This window comes from Sceloporus occidentalis, unplaced genomic scaffold (genome assembly GCF_023333645.1).
Source record: "Sceloporus occidentalis isolate IW3139 unplaced genomic scaffold, rSceOcc1.0.p SCAF_5, whole genome shotgun sequence".
NCBI classification, from domain to species: domain Eukaryota; kingdom Metazoa; phylum Chordata; class Lepidosauria; order Squamata; family Phrynosomatidae; genus Sceloporus; species Sceloporus occidentalis.
In genome coordinates this window covers 144661112-144683485 of record NW_028316985.1, presented here as the reverse complement: position 1 = coordinate 144683485, position 22374 = coordinate 144661112, and the positions used below count along the sequence as shown (strand labels likewise).

General features: G+C 37.8%; 1 protein-coding gene across 1 annotated transcript in view; it reads left to right on the top strand.

Annotated features, from left to right (window-relative positions):
• Positions 1-22374, top strand: part of HHIP (hedgehog interacting protein) — a 107561-nt gene that overhangs the window by 69462 nt on the left and 15725 nt on the right. Inside the window, exons 5-11 of the mRNA XM_089525738.1 lie at positions 4037-4188; positions 6621-6794; positions 7310-7453; positions 10179-10300; positions 13618-13741; positions 15997-16127; positions 20601-20682. Coding sequence (XP_089381864.1) covers positions 4037-4188; positions 6621-6794; positions 7310-7453; positions 10179-10300; positions 13618-13741; positions 15997-16127; positions 20601-20682 — 929 coding nt within the window. The remainder of the gene's footprint in view (positions 1-4036; positions 4189-6620; positions 6795-7309; positions 7454-10178; positions 10301-13617; positions 13742-15996; positions 16128-20600; positions 20683-22374) is intronic.

The window sequence follows — 22374 nt, the reverse complement described above, 5'->3', positions numbered from 1 at the left end:
ACACACTGCTACAACCTAAAATGGAAAGTCTGTGTTTCTCCGGTCTTTCTTCACTATCTTGCCAATGCTGATGTCACTAGAATAATAACAACAATAACCTCCAGGTAGACGGAGGGTGTGGAAGAAATTGAGAAATTGAGTGGATGTTTAAAAACACTGTGTAAAAAGGAGCTTTTTTCTATGGGGTTTGGTTAACTGAGGTATGCCTGTATATAAAGCAATGTAATACTGTAAATAACAGTCAGACCATTCAAAAGGCCATGTATAGCTGCAGGGCCAATATCTTTTGCAACATTCGCTTACATAAACTCGGACAATTGTATTAGGTTGCAGTGTTGAACTTGCAATCCCTATTGCACAACTGGAAACATGCCCTAGGATTTGCATACTTGCAGATATAGGAAAAGTGCTACTGCATTCTAAACCCTTGTGCAAAACATTAGGCCTACTTGTACAAATGCACTGCAGATACATCCTTTCTCCCTGATCAAGAAAATGTAGTGATTGGCTCAAACAGAATTACATCAGTTGGAAATACTGTAAATAGCAAATTCCAAGCCGTGAAGATTCAGAGACCCCTGTCCAAAGCTCATTTACTGTACTGTGGTGTTCCAGTAGATGAGGCTAAAACTGAAATAATGTGCCCAGATTTGTTTGTTAATAATATCAGTTGAATAAATTCATGAAGACTTCACAGTGTAGTTTAAATGGTCTTCTGAAATGGCCAGAACCTCAAAATTCCATATGGGCTGTTACAAATGTGCATCAGAAATTTCCAGTTTCCTCTATCTCCTGGCAATAAATTCTTGTTCCTCTGACAGACTGCACCAGAATTCACTAAAATTTTTAACAGTATACTAGAAGTTTCAACAGCCCTTCTGTTGTAAAGGTGGATCAATACACAAATACCGAACACTGATGGCACATTGGTTTCTATACATCCTAGACTCTATTTTCTACTGTTACCAGATTTCAAGTCCTGGTCCTAGGTCTCAGGGTTTGGATCTTCTTCTACAATTCTCAGGGTGAGGGGGAAGAATCTCAGGGTGAGAGTGTTGCCTTGAATGTGTGTGCGTTTTACTCGTTACTTAGACTTGGTGTTTCTTATTTGAATGGTATTATCTGTGTAACTGTGGTTGGTGCTTCATTTATTGTGCTTAATGATATCCCCAGAGGCTGCCCCTACTAACATCATCTTTCTAACCTCATCAGAACTCAACCCCTGTGACATCATGGGGTGGGGAAGAATCATTCTTAGATTTAAGGGTTTGATCCTGAAATCTCAGGTACTGGGACAGTCTTGACCTGAGGACTCTATGACAAGTCAAGGATATTTATCATTCCACAATGAAGTAGTATCTTCAACACACACAATGCTTAAAGGCTCAATTTTCTTCTGTCCATATTAGAACTTCATTAATTGTGTAAACATTAACTCCATGGGCTTAATCTGATCAGATTCAGCTTTTATTACTTGATCACAAGCTTTTGAAAAGCAACTTCACAGTTGAGTGCCAACAGCCAGTTCTTAAGAAGTTTGTTGGTAAAGAGGCATGTTTATTTTGGACTCACAGGGTTACATTATTAGATCCACTCTTCACCCTAGCATAGCAAACATAGCATGAATTTTGAGTGGGATCATGGTGAAGCAATTGCACAGATCCATTCAACTTATAATTGTCAGCACAGCCATTTGATCTGTGAACTGACTACAAAGAAAATGCAGATTGCATTCTCAGCAGGTGGGTTGGTTTCACTATCAGAAAATTAAACTAAAAATATTAATGGGTTCTAGACCTATTTTTTCTTAAGAAATTGTTAAATCAACATGATAAAAGTAAGTATTAAAACATTTTAATGCAAATGAGATCTCCAGGCTTTATCAGCTCTTCTCTTTCATGATTCATTTCCTGGAAATTAGCAAAGCCAAAGGCCCAGAAGGAAGCACAGGGAATGAATAAAATGTACATAAAATAAGCATAACATACAAATATTGATATGAATGACACTGAACTCACATATTAAGTTCTAGGTAATCACAATTCAAATATTCAACCACTGCACTATCTGTGGGGAAACTGGAATCAGTATCTTATAATAACATGGAAGCAGCTGTGTGATAGTTTTGTTTATAAACTGAGAAAGAGGACAGATGGGTCTACCAGACCTTTCATCCTGGAAGCTGTTAATTGGGGGAGTACTTGTAAGGCCATTGAAAGTATAATGTTAATGAACTATGGCTGGAATCCAAAAGGTCATGCAAGCAATCCACTGGGGCTCTGAAAGGAGCCCTCCATGCTGCCAGACAAGCTGCACCCAAACTTTAGCAGAAGTTTGGAGATAATATCTGATGATGGCCCCTAATACAGCATAAAGTGGGGGAAGATAGAGAGGGAAAAGGCAGGATAAGCTACTGCTATCTGCATAGAAAGGCTTGCAAGTTCTTCTTACGGAATTCAGGAACTGGCCTCTTATTTTTAATATAAGAGGGAAGTGAAGGAATTTAACTTGGCTAGCTGCCCCTATGGCACTAAACTTTATATATGGTTCCCTGTCAAGCAAAGATCTTTCTGTTTACCCAGGCTTTTGAATGTTAACTCTGTTGTGGAAGGCCTTGGGGAGGGGGGGTGTTGTATTTGTATTTGTATCATTATTGTTACATTTTTACTGCCTTCTAAAACTGTTCTAAATGTTTTTTAATACAAATGTATGTTTAATTTTTTAAACTTTTCTACTATCCATTGTTTTAATTGTATTTTGTTTCAACACAAATTGGTTGCCACTTTGGGTTCTATAATAGGAACAGGCAGTATATACATTTAAAAAATAAATAAATAATCTATAGTTTTTGGTGGGTTTTCCGGGCTATGTGGCAAATAAATAATCTGATTTTATCATTGGATAAAAGTTAGTTGTACACAGAGCAGACCCACTGAAACCAGTGCAACTTGCATTGATCATAACTTCATTGATCCCATTGATTTCACTGGGTTTAATACTATATATGGCCAGATATAGATCCAATATTTGGTTGGAGGTCTTGCTTGTATCAATGTATATTGAAATGGAGACTGCCTGTACAAGAATGCATTTGTGTTAGTGCTTTCAGAGCGTGCTTTTTTACCATTTGCACTTCCAGGCTCTAAAACACTATCATTATTTTTCTTGTGTTCTTTTTTGGAGACAGGCTTTTCTGCATCCTGTTGCTGGCATTTCTGTTGCCACAGTATCTGTATGTGGTGCTAAACATATAACTATACTAATTGGTGTGGCATACATAATGAAAGAAAGGTGTTTGGGCACGTTCTGTTTTTTTTTAAATAATAATAATAATTTTAAAAAAAACCTTTGCCCTACCTCTTCAATACAAAATGACACATCAGTCCCCATAGCAGGCTGGGGGATTCTGGGAGCTGTAGTCAAACACATCTGGATGGTGCCAGATTGGGAAAGGCTAAAGCTACAGTATGCTAGCAATGATGAATAGACCACCATCGTTGTGACAACCAATATAGCTGCCTTGAGGGTCGAACAATGTTTTATATATTACACAAGCAATTTAACTATATTCTGAACATATTGCCAAGACAGTGGGAGCTGGCACTGTGTTTGGGGGCTTGGATAGTTGGATTTGAAGTGACTGCTGATTGTAGAGCTTTTTTTAAAGAAAAAAATTTCCTTCCGCATACAGCAAACATAGTAATCCAGCAAAGAATTTTCCACAGCCCTTAAGCTTGTTTTCATATGTTCCAAAAGATTACATTCAGGAATCAACTCCATAAAAGTGGAGTAAGGAGACTTGTGTACTGAGAGCCCCACAAAACAATTGTTCCAGCTCTCAAAGAGCAATCCAGATGAAATGTTTTATAATCCTTTTTTGTGCTGTAGTCAGAAAAGGAAAAAAGGAAGGAAGAAAGGAGCCAGACAAAGATTACTCACAAGGGAGGGGGAAGAAGTGGATGGGGGGGTTCTCTCTTAGACACAATGAGGAACATAATTAACTTCACAATTCTTTGTGTTTTTCATTTGACTGCAGGGTGGAGATGAAAGAGGTCTCTTAAGCCTTGCATTCCATCCCAATTATAAAAAAACCGGAAAGCTTTATGTGTCCTATACCACCAACCAAGAGCGATGGGCCATTGGCCCACATGATCATATCCTTAGGGTTGTAGAGTACACCGTTTCCAGGTATGTATTTCAAGTACGATTTCTGCTACAAATTCCTGGGTTGATGTTATTTGAAATATTTATCTCATTTGTCTGGTGTGTTTCAGGTCCTCAAAAAATCCCCTTTTTCCTGTTCTTGCACACACTGTTAAACAGGGTTTAAAGAGGCTTGCATTTATAGGGGTCACATCAGAAAACTCTGAGAGATTACTGATGCCTTTTAGTCAAGAGATGTTGAGAGTAGAAGCCAAGTACATTATTTTGCTCCCCCACTAATTTATCCTTATTCTCATGTATACCTCAGTTAATCAAAAAATAACCCGACCTCAGGGTCTGGGTTGTCGTCTCTGGTTCTCAGGAGAAGGAGGAAGAATCTTACAGTCAGAATGCTCCCTTGAAGTATGTGTGTGTCTTCCATGTGTGTTAGACTTGTATTTCAACCTGGGTGACATATGCTGTGAAACTACAGTTGATACTTTATGTATTATGTTTAATAGCATTACCAGAGGCAGCCCCTTGGAATATCACCACCATCCACCTCCTGTGGCATCATGAAGCGTTGTACTAAACCTCAGTTTTTGTCCCTGTTATCTCAGGGTCTGAGATAATCCTGACCAGGCAACCCTATCCATAATTAGGGGTGTAAATGTTCACGAAGGCCTTAAACACACAGGACAAAAGAAGTGGCTTTCAGCCATCTTGGGGGAGTGGCATTTAGATGATGCATGCATTCAAAGCTTCCAGAAGCTGTGCTAAGACCACACTCCGGTCCAAAGGATCGGATCAAAAATAAGTCAGTTTAAACCAACTCCTGGCTGGCACAGCTTGGGAACTGCAGTGCCAACCCACCTTGGTCCTGGTCCGATTGTAGCCGGAGCAACCAGAGGCTCCTACTTCCCAGCCATCGGCTTCACCCCTTTGTTTCTTTTCAAAGGTAGGAACAAATAATTTTAGCAATTATCTTCCTACTGTGAGAAAGTCTTCAAAAAACACAAAGTTTTTGAGAGCTATTCGCAATTTGGGACTTATTCTGTAAAAAAGAACAAAACATGAAGTTGTTTTAAGCAGAAATTGGTATTTTGTGTTCATGAAATAACCTTTTCTATGTGGACAATAATATTTCAATGCAGAAGTATTAATTTATGCACATGAAATGCTGTAATTGGAGATTTGCTCTGCATAAAATTCACAGATGTTTAATTTGCATAGAAAACAACATTTTCTGAAATATTATATTCTATGCAGAAAGGTCTACATGCAAATTTTGCATAAAACAAATCCCTAACTCAATCCAGGATTCTTCTCATCATGGTTCTTCAACATTCGAAAAACTTGTGTTTCAACCATTTTCCAAATATTTTCAAATAATCTTTCCACCACTATCCATAATATAAAATCCAATTATTTTGCTGGCATAACAGTGTTTGGGGGGTCTAAAAGATTACATATTCATTTTGGAATCTGGGGGGGGGGGATCTATTAACGTGGGTGCATGACAGGCTAACCTGTAAGATTTGAGCAAAAGAAACACACTCAGTGTTTTATAGTGGTTTCATGAGGTCAGGATCCCACTGAAATACTACTGTAGCATAAAATTCTGTTACATTAGGGAAGCCACTTCCTTTGTGTTTCCAGAGCCTGGAGACCTAAGACAGTATGAGAGACAGTCCTGTCCCATTGTCTCAATGTTTTATACATTGTATTAGCTACACTTTCCAAACTGCCTTGATACCAGAGAGCCCTCAGAAGCCAGGAAACAATCAGCCCAGAGCCCAGCAGCTTCTGTTCCAGCCACAGTTACTACCACCTTTTCCTTCATTTTTCCATCACTTTCATTGTCACTACCTTCACTTCTACTGTCAGCAGAGGTTATAAGATCCCAGTGGAAGAAATGAGGAAAGCTAACCTCATAATATCTGTTATGTTTGCAACTGAAATAATCCACTTGTAGTATGTTCTTTAATGAGTTCTCTCTGGTGAATGATTTTGTGGTAACTTTTCTTTAGTCATCCTTAATGCCCGCTCACACGTAATAGCCTCTCCACTGACAACAGTTACTGTATCTGTTGTTGTTGTTGTTGTTATATTTATATTTATTTGTATTCTTATTTTCTCCCAAAATTGGGACTCAAAGTGGCTTACAGTCTAAAAGCACAGCACAATTAAAAACTTGCAAAAGTGACAATTAAAATGGAATAAAACTATTGCAATATTAAAACAGATCATTTGTTTAAAATAGAATGCAATTAAATCTATCATCTATTTTTGTCCATGATACAGAATCCAATCACTTTTATATTTTCTTAGCACTATTCTTGTATTACCTGGTTATATCTCTTCCAGGTATCAATGAGGCTCACACCAATTAAGCATCTGAAATAAGAGGAAATTACTGAAATAGCATTGATCACCAGCCTAAATGATTAATTATGCATTCCTTTTCTGTGGTGCAGGAAAAATCCACACCAAGTTGATACGAGAACAGCAAGAGGTTTCTTAGAAGTTGCAGAGTTACATAGAAAACATCTTGGAGGACAGTTACTCTTTGGACCTGATGGATTTTTATACGTATTCCTTGGTGATGGGATGATCACAATAGATGATATGGAAGAGATGGATGGTCTAAGGTACAGTTTATACCAATGGATAAGGTTTTTTTTTAAATACCAAAATGCAGTTGTTTACTTGTCTAGTAAATGAAGCACAATTTAGTAAGCCCATGGGCAAATTGCACATCCCACACCATTTCTTTCTGACTGCTTCAGTGAATGAAAAAGGAGTATATAAACCAGAGTCAAAGGTTTAAAAATAGTTCTTAGTAAATGCAGTGTAATTATACAATTATTCTTCTCACTACCATCATATATTTATCACAAGGTGTGTTAACAGAATGGTAACAGAAAAAGCAACCTCAACAAATGTGTCCAGTGAAAATTATAGGTGCATGCTTTATAGAATCATACTAAAACTCTAGAAAATTGCATACTCTCCCTTGTGCTGTATTAAGCTAACAGAGATTGTAACTCTAGCTAGGTGGTTTTTGGCATTGGTTGTAGTACTACGTAAAAGTGAGCACTGCTTAGTACATATGTTTTTAAAAAACAAACCTGAAATCAATTGTATTATCCTCCAACTTTTTCAGTGATTTTACAGGTTCTGTGTTGCGCCTGGATGTAGACACTGATTTCTGCCATGTGCCTTATTCCATACCACAAAGCAACCCACATTTTAACAGCACCAATCAGCCACCTGAAATTTTTGCCCATGGACTCCACAATCCAGGCAGGTAAGCAGGTTCTTTTTCATAATGAAGAGACACTAACAATTAGAGTAACACTTTAGTCTAATTTAGAGAATGGTCAGAGAAGAAAAATCCAAATTAGATCATTGTTATTCATGAGCAATTTGTTGATATATATTATGAATGTGGTTTTACAAGAGAAGATGAAATTCTGCATTATACATATTAGGTCTCAGTCTCCCCCTGCACTACACAGATTTGGAGTTGTATGGAGACAGTCTTCTCCTGACACAAGGAAAAAATTGTCATAGCCTTGGTCAGCATCTGATTCTTACCTATAACTTCTGGCATAATGGAAAAACTTCTGGAAGAAATCACAGTTCTTGCATGACATGCAATGCAAACTAAAAAAAAAGTTTTTTGTGGGTTTTTCGGGCTATGTGGCCATGTTCTAGAAGAGTTTCTTCCTGACATTCCACCAGCATCTCTGGCTGGCATCTTCGCAGAATACTTGCCTGGAAAGGACTTGGGTATGTAGGCAAGCATTCTCTGAAGATGCCAGCCACAGATGCTGGCGAAATGTCAGGAAGAAACTCTTCTAGAACATGGCCACATAGCCCGAAAAACTCACAAAAAACTATGGATGCCGGCCATGAAAGCCTTCGACTTCACATTAAAAAAATTGTCTCCCTACATACTTTTAGTGTGAATGTCAAAAACAAAACAAAAACAAACAGTGACAACCCAGACAGCTAACTCATGGCTAAACGTAGATCTAAAGGGAACTGGTACAGCTACCGTTGATAACTTTCTTTCAACCAGGAACAACATAAGACAAGACATGTTAAAGGCCAAGTTTCATTAAACTGTAATCACTTACCATTAAAATAAAAACCTTTCTCTATTTAATTATATCTATTTCAAGGGATATTATTTAATCATTTAAAATGAAGATTTTAAAAATAACTTTTGCCGTGATTTCAAAGTGCCCTTTTGAGTTAATTCTCTACCAGTGGTCAACTCCCTTGCTCACTCATTAATCTGAACATAGCAATGCCAATATCCTTGGATTGATAACTTGGAGTCCAAGACCCTTCAGTAACCATCAGGATGTAGAATTGTATGAATGCCTGTGCTTCCTACACAAACGAAAAATAAACACTTTACTCCAAGAATTTTAAAAATAAACTTTGGCGCGTTACAGACGCGCTGAAGGGGCGTGCTAGGGTTAGGAAGGGGCGTATTAGGGTTGAGAAGGGGCATCCCTTCCGGATGCCCCTCAACCCTAATACGAACCGAGTTCATACAAAATGGCGGCATCCATCCACACGGGGGCCGCCATTTTGACATCACGGATGCATAGCGTCCGGATGTCGCACAGCGGAAGTGACACCGCGAGTGCGCGACTAGCACCTCGAGGCACCACTTCCTGGGCGCAGAAAGAAGCGCCATTTCAACGCTTCTTTCTTGCTGCGTCCGGGAACTGCGTGGTTTGGCTGCTGCGGTTCCCGGACGCAGCAACTGGCGGCAGCAGACCGCTGCTTTTAGGCGGTCTGTAACAGGCCTTTGTTTACTTTTAAACAGAAGGCTTATAACCGCATATAAACTATTCAGGTTACTCACAGGTTTCTTCAGCTACAAACTGCAGTGTTGAAAACCTGGGCCGGAATCCTGTTGATCAATCCCAACATACGTAGATCCAACATATGTAGATCCATTTAGAGTAGGTCGAATTGCTAAATGGTGAGTCAGTGCTTAAGTAAATATCATTTTTAGTAAGTCCCATCTAGTTGGGACTAACAATAAGATTAAGACCTTGGACTTCAGTGAGAATAAGAGGATACCTGTTTACATGTTCAGCAGAGCTCTGTTTTACAAGAGAACAGCTTCAGTAATAAACACGTGCTACAGCTTCAGGGATAAACACCTGATTCAAGTTTGCTATGTGAAACCATTTGCAGCCACTGCATGGTGAATAGCTGGTTCATAGAATTCCTCTTTGAACCTTAAGAACTAGAGCATGGTAACAGACATCACCCAAACACCACACCACCCAGACGTTCTCACTATTTAACACTGACTCTATTCTAGTGGGGACTGATCAACAGACACAGGCTACTGGAATGGGAATGGATGGCTATCCAGTCAGCAACCATGTACTTGCATAGCTATAGCATTCCCTGCTCCCACATCTCAGTTGGAGTGTACCATCATGTCCCCTTTCCTTAGAAATGAGAACAGCCACTTTTTCCTCTTCTGAGTTGCCACCTCTTTACTCTCCTTACTGGTAAGCAGCAGTAGTAACAACAGTAGTAGCCTGAGTGGGGAAGTTTGGGATAGGGCATAGAAAGTTGGAAAATAGTTCCCTGGCCCACATAACATTGTCCCTGAACAGTCATCTGCATGAATAGCCCACACTTACATGTGTATATCACCAACAGGATTCCACCCATTACATTTGAAATGACAAGGATATCAAAGGACTGACAAGAACAGTGTGATGCTGTTTAATCCAGACTGCCCATGACTGGACACTAGTTACTCTAAACTACTTGTTCTTCCTTTCCCCAATCCCTTCCTCCCCTCCCCCATTATATGTATTACTTCCTATAGTTTTAAACAACCTATACAAGAAATGGCATCTCTCTCCTCAATATTAATGGTACAGGATGAAAAACGTTGCATTGCAGTTATTTTGATGTGTGAAGTTGAAGGAAGCGAAGCTTTCCTATATCATCTTACTTCTATTAACATAATGTTCTTGGCACAGGTGTGCTGTGGATCGCCAACCAACAGATGTCAATATTAATTTAACAATACTTTGTTCAGACTCCAATGGGAAGAACAGATCCTCAGCAAGAATCCTTCAGATAATCAAAGGGAAAGATTATGGTGAGTTCTATATAATATACAATGAATTGTATAGATGCCCAGCAAAGATGTATGGAACAATGAGATTATGTAAAACATTCCATTACCATTACAGACATGTTACATGTGAAAGGGAACAAAAAGCCTTCAAGTTACCTGTTGATTTATGGTAAACCCATGAATTTCATAGGGTTTTCTTAGGCAAGGAATTCTCAGAGATGGTTTTGCCAGTTTCTTCCATATATGGTATATTTTTAGATGATGCCACATGTCATCAAAATAATTGATACAACCTTGAGAAGGGAACTGAAAATAGTTAACTGTTTTTTTAAAAAATATGCTATCTTGCCAAATTAATGCATAGATCAGGGAATATTTAGGTCACCATTCTGGGAGGGTATTCCAGGGGGGCATGAGGTAATACGGACCTCAGTCTTAAACTGTGGAACAAGGGGAGTCATTATCTAGAAAACAAGTACTTTTAATATATTTATTTGTATATGTTAGAAAAAAATCTCTGATAGGTATAAACCCTAAGCAGGTTTTCTAAAGTACGAAAGCACTTAAATCCAAGGGTCTAGTTCCAACTAAAGTAGATCTATTAAACTAATGGGGTTTAACCAAGCATTTAGCAGCTGATTTACTGGGTAAGCTCTAGTTGCAGCTAGCAAATTGACTTAGGCCCAGGTTTCATTTGCCTAATCGTCGAAAATCAGAAGAATCATTGTCATGAATAGGGCTAATTTCTTTTCACCAAGATAGTCTCTAACTAATTGATCAAAAATCTCTTCAGAGTATTTTAGCAATTATAGAAGTGCCCTACACTGTATATTCCTTTGAAATTATTAAATCCATAACTTTATTAAGAAAACAAATATAAAGCAAAGACAAAACTTTTAATTTTAATCATTTATTTAATTAAATAACTTTAAAGGGATTTTTTTTTTGTCTGCTTGGAGTATTAGAACTTTGCATGCTAGGAGACCAGCCCTTGTTCCTATAAAGATTTTTAAAAATATTGGTCATTTGTTTATTTTTAATAAGATGAACATAAGATGTTATAGAGTTCCTGTTGCACTTATCAATAGTGCTACAGTCCAAAGGGATGTTCGTATCAATTGTGCTTTTACACTATAGGTCCTTTAGGAATGTGCCTCAATTCATTATATTAGTAGACAAATTGTGATGTGCCAGTTTGAACACTGGAAAACACCAAAATTAAGACCCAGCAAGTGCAAATGAAAACCACCCAAGGTCAGGGGGCTTTCTCAGCAGACAATGGATCACTAATAAAATGGACACAAATTAAATAGATACAAATCCTCCTCGCATATCCTTCCACCCTGAGGCCTTGCCATTCAACAACAGACCAACACACAGATTAATATGTAAATCATTTCTTCACAGCCAACAGTATATATACCCCACTCACTTCCATGCCAGCATTCTTTGAAGATGCCAACCACAGATGCTGGTGAAATGTCAGTAATAAACTCTTCCAGAACACGGCCACATAGCTTGAAAAACCCACAAAAAAACATGCACATATTTGTTGGTATAGTTAATAAAGCAATACCAAAGAATGATGTGGTTTAAGAAAGGATTTATTAAGCCACTGCTGTAATGAAACAAACAAGTGAAGCAATATTGTGATGCAAAACTAGTACCATCCAAGAAAAAAATATGAAATTAAAATGATGTGGTTAGTTGCTTTAAAAAAAAAACAGGTTGTAAATATCTTCCTCAAGTTGCAAACTACTGTCTTCAAAAGAATTTAAAATAAGAATTTATTTTCCAAAAACTAAAATAAGTGCAGTGGTGTCTAGTTTGCTAGAGTTTAAAAAATTAAAACCTCCCATGTCTGTGGCACCAATTTAAAATTATGCATTGGGCAGGAGAGGAAGAATCTTGTGGCACTATAAAAATTAACACATTTATTGTGGCATAAACATTTGTAGACTACAATTCAGTACGTCAGAAAAAATGAAGTGGAAAAGGAAATGATTGTAAATGGTAGAGTCAAATGACAATGGCACACAAAAGGTACAGTTTGTGAAGTTACAGCTTAACTGTAGATAAAATAAGCACAGAAATTATTCACAAACAGTTATAAGTGAAAACACACTTTCTAGTGTGTTGCTAGTATTGCTCAGTTTATTAACATCTATAGTAGGACAAGAGACTTTATTCATATGCAGAGTAATAGAATCTGATGTTGTTATTAGTTCTATTTCAGCTTTTTCAGGGTTCAGTATCCCTTTTGAAATACCTCTGTGGAAGAATGGCAAGTTCCTTTAAAATGAAAACCTTGAGATTTTATTTACCTTATTGGTCCTGAAATATGGTTTGATTTCATTATGACACTTCTAAGTACTTCATCCAGAGTATTTCTTGCCATTTAGACCTTACAAGAGCAACAACAAAGTTAAGACTGGATAGTGCTATAGACAACCAGGATACCCAGTGCATCTGATAGAAAGGATGTCAACTTGATAGACAAATGAATATTTGCTTCCATTTTCCAATATCTCAAAACGTTTAGCTTTTCTTGCACCTAATTTCTCCAGCAGTGTCTATAGGCAATAGGGAAAAAATCCTGTCCATTTTTGGGGCTTGCTAGTATTCCCTTTTGAAAACACCAGCATATTCTTGCAAACTGTAACCTTCATGAAGTGTGAAAATCAAAATAAATGCCTTGTCACCCAAAGCCTTGAGGATTCCAAAACTGTTTCCAGATTCTTGCCATTCATAATTCTTCTCTGGGGATATGTATGTGCATTTTGGCTTTCACATCCAGTTTTCATTATCCTTGAGATAGATATGAGGACTTACAGAAATACCCCCACATCTCTAAAAATAATATGAGTTGTAATTAGAGGAATTCCATGTACTTGGCATACAGTCTAGGATAACAATGTAGAATAAGATCACTGTGGCTATTTTCTTTTAATGGTGAAGAAAGCTAAGAGGGTTTTTCTAGCATGCTTAAAGTTTTATCAAACATAATGTATCAACATAAGCTCTTTTCATTTGTTGATAATGAGTTTATATGGCAATAAAATGAGCTTCTAGCAATCTGAGATTATATATGAAGCATTTTAACCAGTAATTTTAAATATCAAGGACTATATATCTGAGTAAATACTTGGTAAACGTACATAGGATCTAATACTGAAAAAATGTTGACTAAAGAAACTAATTTTATTTTAGTCTAAATTCTAACGAGTACTTTGCAAAACTGTTGCCACTGAATAGAAATTATGCTAATTGCTTCTTTGAACAGAATCCTTAACAAATGATATTGCATGTAGTCTAATACTGTGGTGGTTCCTTTTTAGAAAGTGAGCCTTCGCTTTTGGAATTCAAACCATTCAGCAGCGGACCAATGATTGGTGGATTCATATACCGAGGCTGCCAGTCTGAAAGACTATATGGAAGTTATGTATTTGGGGATCGCAATGGGTAAATGTCTTAAAATAACATTTTTAGAATGTGTAGATAACACAATCAGCCTTGAAATGTGAATATTGTACATGTTGATCATAATATCTGCTTTGAGTCCCTATATTGGGGAGAAAGTCAGGAAATAAGAAAATAATAATAATAATAATAATAATAATAATAATAATATCCTTCTGTGCCATCTTGCTAGAATGAGTCTTAAAAGGACAGTGTTACCTTATCTCCTTTCCTTCCTGGAGGATTAGAATCAGAAGGGGATGCTGGAAGACTTGATTTTCCATCTCATGCCCATTGGGTGACCCAGGCTTGATCTTGTCCTCGTATTTTTCAAAATCCACATGAAACTGCTGAAAGAAATCATCACAATGGTTGGGTTAAAATGTTATCAACATATCAATAACATAAAGAGCTACATTTCTTTCCCATCTACTTGTCCCAGAGACACAATGGAAATCCTAAGCAAGTATGTGGAGGGAGGGATGGATAAGCACAAATAAGATTAAACTCAAAAGACAGAGATACTGTGGGGTGGAAAATCTGATCTGAATAAAGATTTGCATATCCTCCATCTCTCCCAATTTGGCAAGAACAGTCCCACAGAATCCTCTGCCATCCCATTTTTTTTTCTCAGTTGCTTCTAAAATGTCCCAGCTGCTTGCTCTCTTCCTCCCACTTTTTCACTTTGTTTTCAATTTACTTCAATTTCTGCAAAACTGCTTTCACAATGCAGAGGTAATTTGCACTCAGTTCAGCAGCGGGGGAGAAAAGGAGGAAGAATATTTCCCTTTCCTGTAAACTCGAGCAAAAGCAAACTGCTGCAACTTTTCTTTAGTTTGTTTGTTCTTCCTCATTGATAACATCGGCAAACTTAACTACACTCTGATGTTGCCTGACCACATATGTCCCATTTTTCCTCTGTGAAATGTTGGAGGGTAGGGATGGATAACTGTTTTGGGGTGGTTTCTCCTTGAAAGACTCAGCATGCTTTTTGGTGGTTTTCCTGGATTCAACACCCAAAATCTCATGGCAGAAGTGGCCTTGGTGTCTGGTTGTACCTTTTACCAACTTGTTGATTCACCAGCTTCAACCCTATGTGCTTCAATTGCACATGCTCTGGTCACAAGTGGACCAGAGGTTGGAAAATTACTTTTTGGATAGATACTCCCAGACTCTCCAAGATAGCAGCACTAGGAGTAATTGTATTCTAAATTAAACAAAAGCTTTTTAACGTTCTGATCCAAATTAGATTATTGTAATGTGCTCTGTGGTGGGAGTCTACTTTTGAAAATGGTTCAGAAACATCAACTGATGCAGGGGGCAAGATATACGGGACATATAATGCCCATATTGTATGAGTTGTATTGCTTGCCTTTTGTCTTTCATTCCAATTTAAAGTGCTGATGATGACCTTTGAAGACCTAAATACCTTTGAATGAAGTTATTTGAAGTTGGGGAACAGGGCCTCTCACACTAGGAAACTGATAAGTGAAATTTCGGACATCCATCAAGGATTACATGGTTAGGGCAAATGGGTATGGAATTAGTAAAAACAAAAGTGTTCACAGAATGCTTCAAAAACAGAAGCACTGTAAATCTCTTTTGTATATAAAATGTATTAATAGTGGCATATGTGTCTCTGACTCTCACTGAAAGGCTCACTGTGAAAAATTAGAGTGGGTATGCTTGTACCATTTCCTTTTACAAGAATCTGAAAATAAAAAGTCCTATTGGGAATAGACTTGCATCCAAAAACATGCATTGAATTAGGCTAATAATTCTGTGTTAGCTCTCAATCCTAAATTTTACTGGTAGTTGCAAAGTCAACATGTTGAATCCATTGTTGAATAGCAAGTCAACATCAGTAAATCCTCCTGATTAAAAAGGTATGCTCTAGTTGTGACTATCCATAGGATCTAAGCTTCAAATTTATGATAAACATAATAACAGGAATAATTATATTAACATGAAAGCATTGATACCTTTCATTTATCAATTTATTCTAATAAGAGATGGGAATGTCAAGGTCTCAGTACAACCAGTAATGTAGCTCATAGTGCTTCATAGCTCAAGACATTAAGACTATAAATGCTTACTCAGAAGTAAGTCCTATTCATTTCAGTGATTCTTACTCCCAAGTAAGTGAGCATAGGTGTATAATGTAGACTGTGATTTAGATTTCTTCTTTTTAATTCCTGCTTTGACTCATTTATAGTTCTAGAGAGCAGTGTGTAACTATTTGTCCTCTGTATTTACAGAAATTTTTTAACACTGCAACAAAGTCCCACGACCAAACAATGGCAAGAGAAACCACTCTGTCTGGGTAACAGTGGTTCTTGTAGAGGTTTCTTTTCGGGACATATTTTGGGATTTGGTGAAGATGAATTAGGTAAGATGACACTTTTTTTGTAGTATATTGCTATTTTGGAACTTGACCAAGATAGGTCTTCTGAATTTTAATTTTATTTATTTAATAAATGTATAAGCTGCCCTTCAATAAATTATTCATAGAATCATAGAATCGTAGAGTTGGAAGAGACCACAAGGGCCATCCAGTCCAACCCCCTGCCATGCAGGAAATCTCAATTATTGTGAGTGTAGTCCACAAACTGGGTTGCCAGATTGGATGTGGGATGAGGTTTGTGTAATTTTAATTCTTAGCAGATTTTGTAGCAGAATGAAGACTGTGAATCTCCATCATTCCTGTGCTCTTTCACTTCCAAATTCCAATATTCATCTTCAGCTGTTCCTTCCTAGCACAGCTATTGCCTCATTAAAGAAGAGCAGGGATGAGGGCATTGAGGAGCTAGACAAGAAAAGCACTGGGCATTCCTCCATATCCTCTCCTTCCACCTCTAACAGGGTGGCAAAAGCCATGTGGGAGGGACACCTGCAGCTGAAAGTTAGAATTTGTAAGGTGAGGAAGGACTTTTGGAATACATGATAATGTCATGGAAGTTTATTGCATGGCACATGGAGAATGGGAACGGAAAGGAACTGGAAGGGAACGGAACAGGGGGGGAACATGTGTTATTACATGGGAGAACACTGTCGATGCTGGAGTTCCCAAACAGTTCCCCATCTGTTCCACAGCACCCAATTTTGAAGAACGATTCTCAACAGTCCTTCAATCAGCTGCTGTGGAACAGTTGGGGAATGGATTGGGGACTCCCGGCGGCTTCGGCGGCATTCTCCTGTGCGATAACACACGTTTTCCCCTGTTCCATTCCCTTCTGTTCCACTCTGTTCCTGTTCTCCAAAAGCCTTGCGATAAGCCTAAAAGATGAAAATCTTATATATTAAAAACCTGGGCTAATATGGTCTTCATCAAACAACAGAAGGACACATTGTTGTTGTTGTTGTTGTTGTTGTTGTTGTTGTTGTGTGCTTTTGAATGGTTTCTGAATTATGGTGACCTTAAGATGAATCTATCATGGAGTTTTCTGGGTGTGTGACTCACCCATGATCACCCAGGGGGATTCCATGGCTGAGTGAGGAATCAAATCCTGATCTCTAGAGTTGCATAATGCTCAAATCACTACACCATTTTGGCTCTTACACTTATGTAGACATGAATAAAACCACTGAACTGAGTTTCTTCAGATGTTTAAGAGCTAATCCGTGTCAAACTTTAAAAGTAAGCATTAACCCTTTTGAAGCTGAACCAGTTTGGTAGCCAGTGGAGCTACATGTTCCACTGCTGTGTTTCCTAGGCCCAGTTAGTGACCTTGCAGCTATATTGTGTTTAAAACCACATCTGACCAATCTTCAAATACAACTTTATGCAAAATGTGTTGCTGTAGTTTAAGTGGGAGATTACCAAAAAGGGCAGGGATAGCCTTAAATTAGGGAGGGAGCAAGCTTGTTTTCTGCTGCTCCAGAGAACAGGACCCGGAACAATGGATGCAAGCTACAGGAAAAGAGATTCCACCTGAACATTAGGAGGAACTTCCTGACAGTAAGGGCTGTTCGGCAGTGGAATGCACTTCCTCGGAAGGTGATAGAGTCTCCTTCCTTGGAGGTCTTTAAACAGAGGCTGGATGGCCATCTGTCAGGGATGCTTTGATCTGGATTTCCTGCATGGCAGGGGGTTGGACTGGATGGCCCTAGTGGTCTCTTCCAACTCTACGATTCTATGATTCTATGATTCTATGATTAAATGGACTATATCAGAAATAAAATAGTGTACGGCAGTTACTGTATATGTGCAGAATAACTACTGCTTCTTGTTTCTTGGAAAATATTCACAGCTAATGCCCTGCCAGCATTTAGTCTCTGTTTACACTGTTATATAGGGTGTAGTAGAAAGAAGCAGACATGCCATCATGTTTTAAAATATATTCTTTATGCCTAGCCAATGCTTCTTGTTGTTATGTCCTTTTGAGTTATTTCCAACTTATGGCGACCCTAAAGCAAACCTATCATGGGCTTTTCTTGGCAAACTTTGTTCAGAGGGGTTTGCCTTTGCCTTCCTCTGAGGCTGAGAGAGTGGGGCTTGCTCAAGATCCCTCAATGGGTTTCCATGACTGAGCAGAGTTTCAAACTGTAGTTTCCAGAAGCACAGTCCAATGATCAAGCCACTACACCATGCTGTGCTAGATGCACATTAAGTGCTAAGACTAAGAACAAGTACTGACATACATCACATATACATGTGCACCTGGGTGTTTATTTCTGGAACCAAAAATGTGATAATAGAGGCAGAAATAATATGGAAAGAACAGGGATAAAAATAGGGAACATGGAAAGAATGGGGACATGACAAAAAAGAAAAGCACTACAGCGTGTTTTACCAAAATTTTATTCAAAATTAATAATATGCACATGTGAAATGAAACAACCAGGGAAAGAAATCCTTATTTTCTTTATGATTTCCATTTGATGATCAAATGTATACATCTTTATGTATTTTTTTTTAAACTGTTGGAAGTAGCTGATAAGTCAGGCTTATATGTTCTTCCTTTTTCCTCTCTGTTTTGCTATTCACACATGTTCAGTAAGAGATTCTAAACAGATGCTGTTTTTATTGCTTGTTGTAGACAGTCACACACAGCTACAGTAAGATCAGCTGTACTAGAATCACAGTCTTTGCCACCTCCAGCTGCACCGGATCAGGGCTGTGGCAACCACACACCGCAACCCCAATCTGGCCTTTCCAGGGCACAATAGCTGCAGCCTCTCATCTTGTTGTTGCTGTTGTGTGCCTTCAAGTTGTTTCCCACTTACAATGAGCCTATGACAAACCTTTTCTGAAGCTGAGAGTGTGTGCCTTGCCCAAGGTCACCAAAGCTGGTCTGCAGAATAATAGTCCAATGCTTAAACCACTACATCACACCCATGTACTAATCTGTAACTATAAAATAATATTTAAATACTTAAAATTAAATAAATCAAAAGCTGGGGAAAATCAAGCTGTCTCCCTTAGGAAAAATTGCCATGGTTAAATATATATATAATTTTCTCATTTTTTTCTTTCCAATACAGGCACCCAATGTAGAGATTTTTAAAATATGGCATAACTTTTAACTATAGTGCTTCAGATAAATAATTAAATAGAGACCATCCTCTGTAGGGAGTTTGGATCACACCTCTTGTGATATAAGCGGCTCCTTCATACATTTTCTGAAAACCCTCTGTCTCCATTACCTGCACAAAAGGCAACCCAAACACCCATGGGCTGTCTGCACTGTGCAGTGTCAAGCCGTGCCATGCAGTTGTTTTTTTGTTTTGTTTTTTGCTGCATTCCCACCATGCAAGCACACCATTCCACAAACATACCACCAGTTATTTCCAGTTACCTCCCTCTTCCCATCTGGATGCCATTCCATTGGACATCCACCCATGTGACTGACACAATTGCACCTGTGATGCACTGCTTGTACAGTGCATCAGTGTACCCAGTGGCAAAGCACATTCATGGAAGCCCCCCATACATGCCCCCTTCATTTCCCTTCACCCTATGCCCTTCTGTTGGGCTGTCTATTTTGTGTATGTTGTCATTACATCCACTGCATTATTGGCAATTGTGTTTTTGCTTTGCCTCAGTCCCACATTAGTGCCGGGCTGTTTATAGGTCAGTGCAAAGATGCACATTTTATGTCTTGAGCCGGAGTATCCCAGCTTCTTTTTGCTCCAGTTTTTAGCCCCGTAGTGTGGCTTTTTTTTGTTTTCCACCCATTTTTTGCCTTATGTGTCATCTAAACCCGCTGCCTTCAAAGTGGCTGGAAGCTGCTTTATTTTTCCCATGTTTCATGCCCAGGTTCTTCATCGCTCAGCATCTATCTTTTCTCTACTTATCTATACTGGTTGAAAGTGTCTTTCTGTCTGACTATACAAATTCATATGCTTGATCACAGAGTTAAAAAAAAACACACCTTGATATTTTATCTAATGGGACCCAAACTAGGGCCTGTTACAGACTGCCAAAATAAAGCTGCTTCGGGTCTCTTTGGAGGTATGCTATTTAAATGATGCATGGGTCCTAAGAGTCCGGAGGTCGCGCCAAAGCCACACTCCATTCCTAAGCACTGGAGTGCAGCTTTTGGTGCAGCTTCCAGATTCCTAGGATGCATGCATCATTTAAACAGCATACCTCCAAAGAGACCCGAAGCAGCTTTATTTTGGCAGTCTGTAACAGGCCAAAGATTGTAGTAAAGTTTTGGGCCCAACTCATCCAAGTAAGCATCAATTGTGTAAATAGTACAGTTGTAAATTTCCTACTTTATTTGAAATAAGAGTATTCATGGGATTGTACATATGGATTGTAGCTGGCTACAAAAATATACAGTTCACTATGACATACCAGCAATTAAGTACTTTAGAGAATACCATTATTAATATATTGTATTTGTTTGCTTAACAGGTGAGATTTACATCTTAGCTAGTACTAAAAGCATGACACAGTCTCACAATGGAAAACTCTATAAAATTGTTGACCCCAAAAGGTAAGAAATTCTTCATAGAAATAAGGAAAAGTTTTTGATGAGGATATAATTTTGATTTCCAGATACATCAGCAAACAGGGTAATCTAGGCTGTGATTTTGGTACCTTATTTAAAAATAGCTTTTATTGTAATCAATAGGACCTGTGTTAAAGAACAGTGCATTAAAATGTAAATCAGTTTTCATCCTGCCCACAAAAGAATCAAATTCTACATGTGTATGTGTATATAATAAACATGGATATAGAGCACAGGAATAAAAAAATCTTATAAATTAATAACTGAATGTGAAAAATACGTGAAGATTTGTAGAAAGTTTTAATCATCCTAGTTTATGATTCAGAAGTAGTTCAAAAGTAGTACAGCAATAGTAGCACACTTCCAAGACAGATAATTGTCATTCATTCTAGTAAATCTGCCAATACATGAGCTAGGTACAATGAGCAAAAACCGATTTATAATTTGAAATTTCTTAGTGGTGAAAGAAGCATATATAGTGCAATGGTTCCATATAATTATTATATAAACAGAAGTTCAAATGCAATCAATCCACAAAGGTTTCAATGGAAATTTTGGTAGGGTATTATCAGATGCTGACAAGATGTGTTAAGGCAAAAAGTTTATTGCAGATCCCTATAACTAAGTATAGTATAGAAGTTTATTGTTAAAAGCTAAAAGCCATCACAATATAAAATAGATCCAAACAGTAAATACAAGAACAGTATAAAAAAAAACCAAGGCACAAAACCCACAAATAAAACAACATGGTAAAATTAGTAAAAGAGACTCATCAACAAAAAACAATAATACATTATAAATGATAAAATAATAAAAACATAAAACTAGAATGGTTCTAGGTATCATTCAACTAAGAGGAAAACCTGTAAAGAATGTTTAATAAGAGATTAAATGAAAATCATAATCACTTTCTGTATGTTGTTCTTGCATACTTTGTATTGCATAAATAGAGTCTTTGTATGCTGTTGTTGATTCCTAATAAAAACTGGTTTTAAAAAATGAATTACAAAGAGCACAATAATCAAATGGCCTTTTTACTGGGAAGGGAAAGGGTACTTTAGAGAATCAGCAGGTAGAGTAGATGATATAGTCTGAATATTTAACTGTTGAGATGTACAGCAACTGACAACAGTACATGGAAGCTGATATTAGAGGACGTATTTTTAACAGAGGAGAGTCTATGTACTTCAGAATTCAAAATGAGTTAACAATAAAGTTATTTGTTATAGGAAAGTTGTAATGCTTAGTCATGGATCTGCCACTGAAGTGCAGTTTTATTAACTAGAAAGCAGATGTTGCTGCAGTCAATCATGAGTATTATATTTGTTTTATTTATGATTTCTAGTGGAAAGTATTTTTACAAAACAAATATTGCTGACTTCATTTGAATTGTTTAGTCTATTGGTGTGTGGATTTAGGCGAATTTTACACCTTTAATCCACTATTAGTATCTAATTACAAGAGGGTTGCTTTGTTTGACCTTGGCTTTGTGCTCTTGTTGCCTCGGCGATTAGGGTGGTCTCAAAATGACATACCTGAAAGGCCAGACCTCCCAATGCAGAGTTCCTGGTTAGCTATTTATTGTATGGCAGAGGATAATATATCTGGCTGAAATAAAACAAGAGGAGAAAATACACAGTGCTAATGACAGCATCTACTCTGGATTAAATTTGAAAT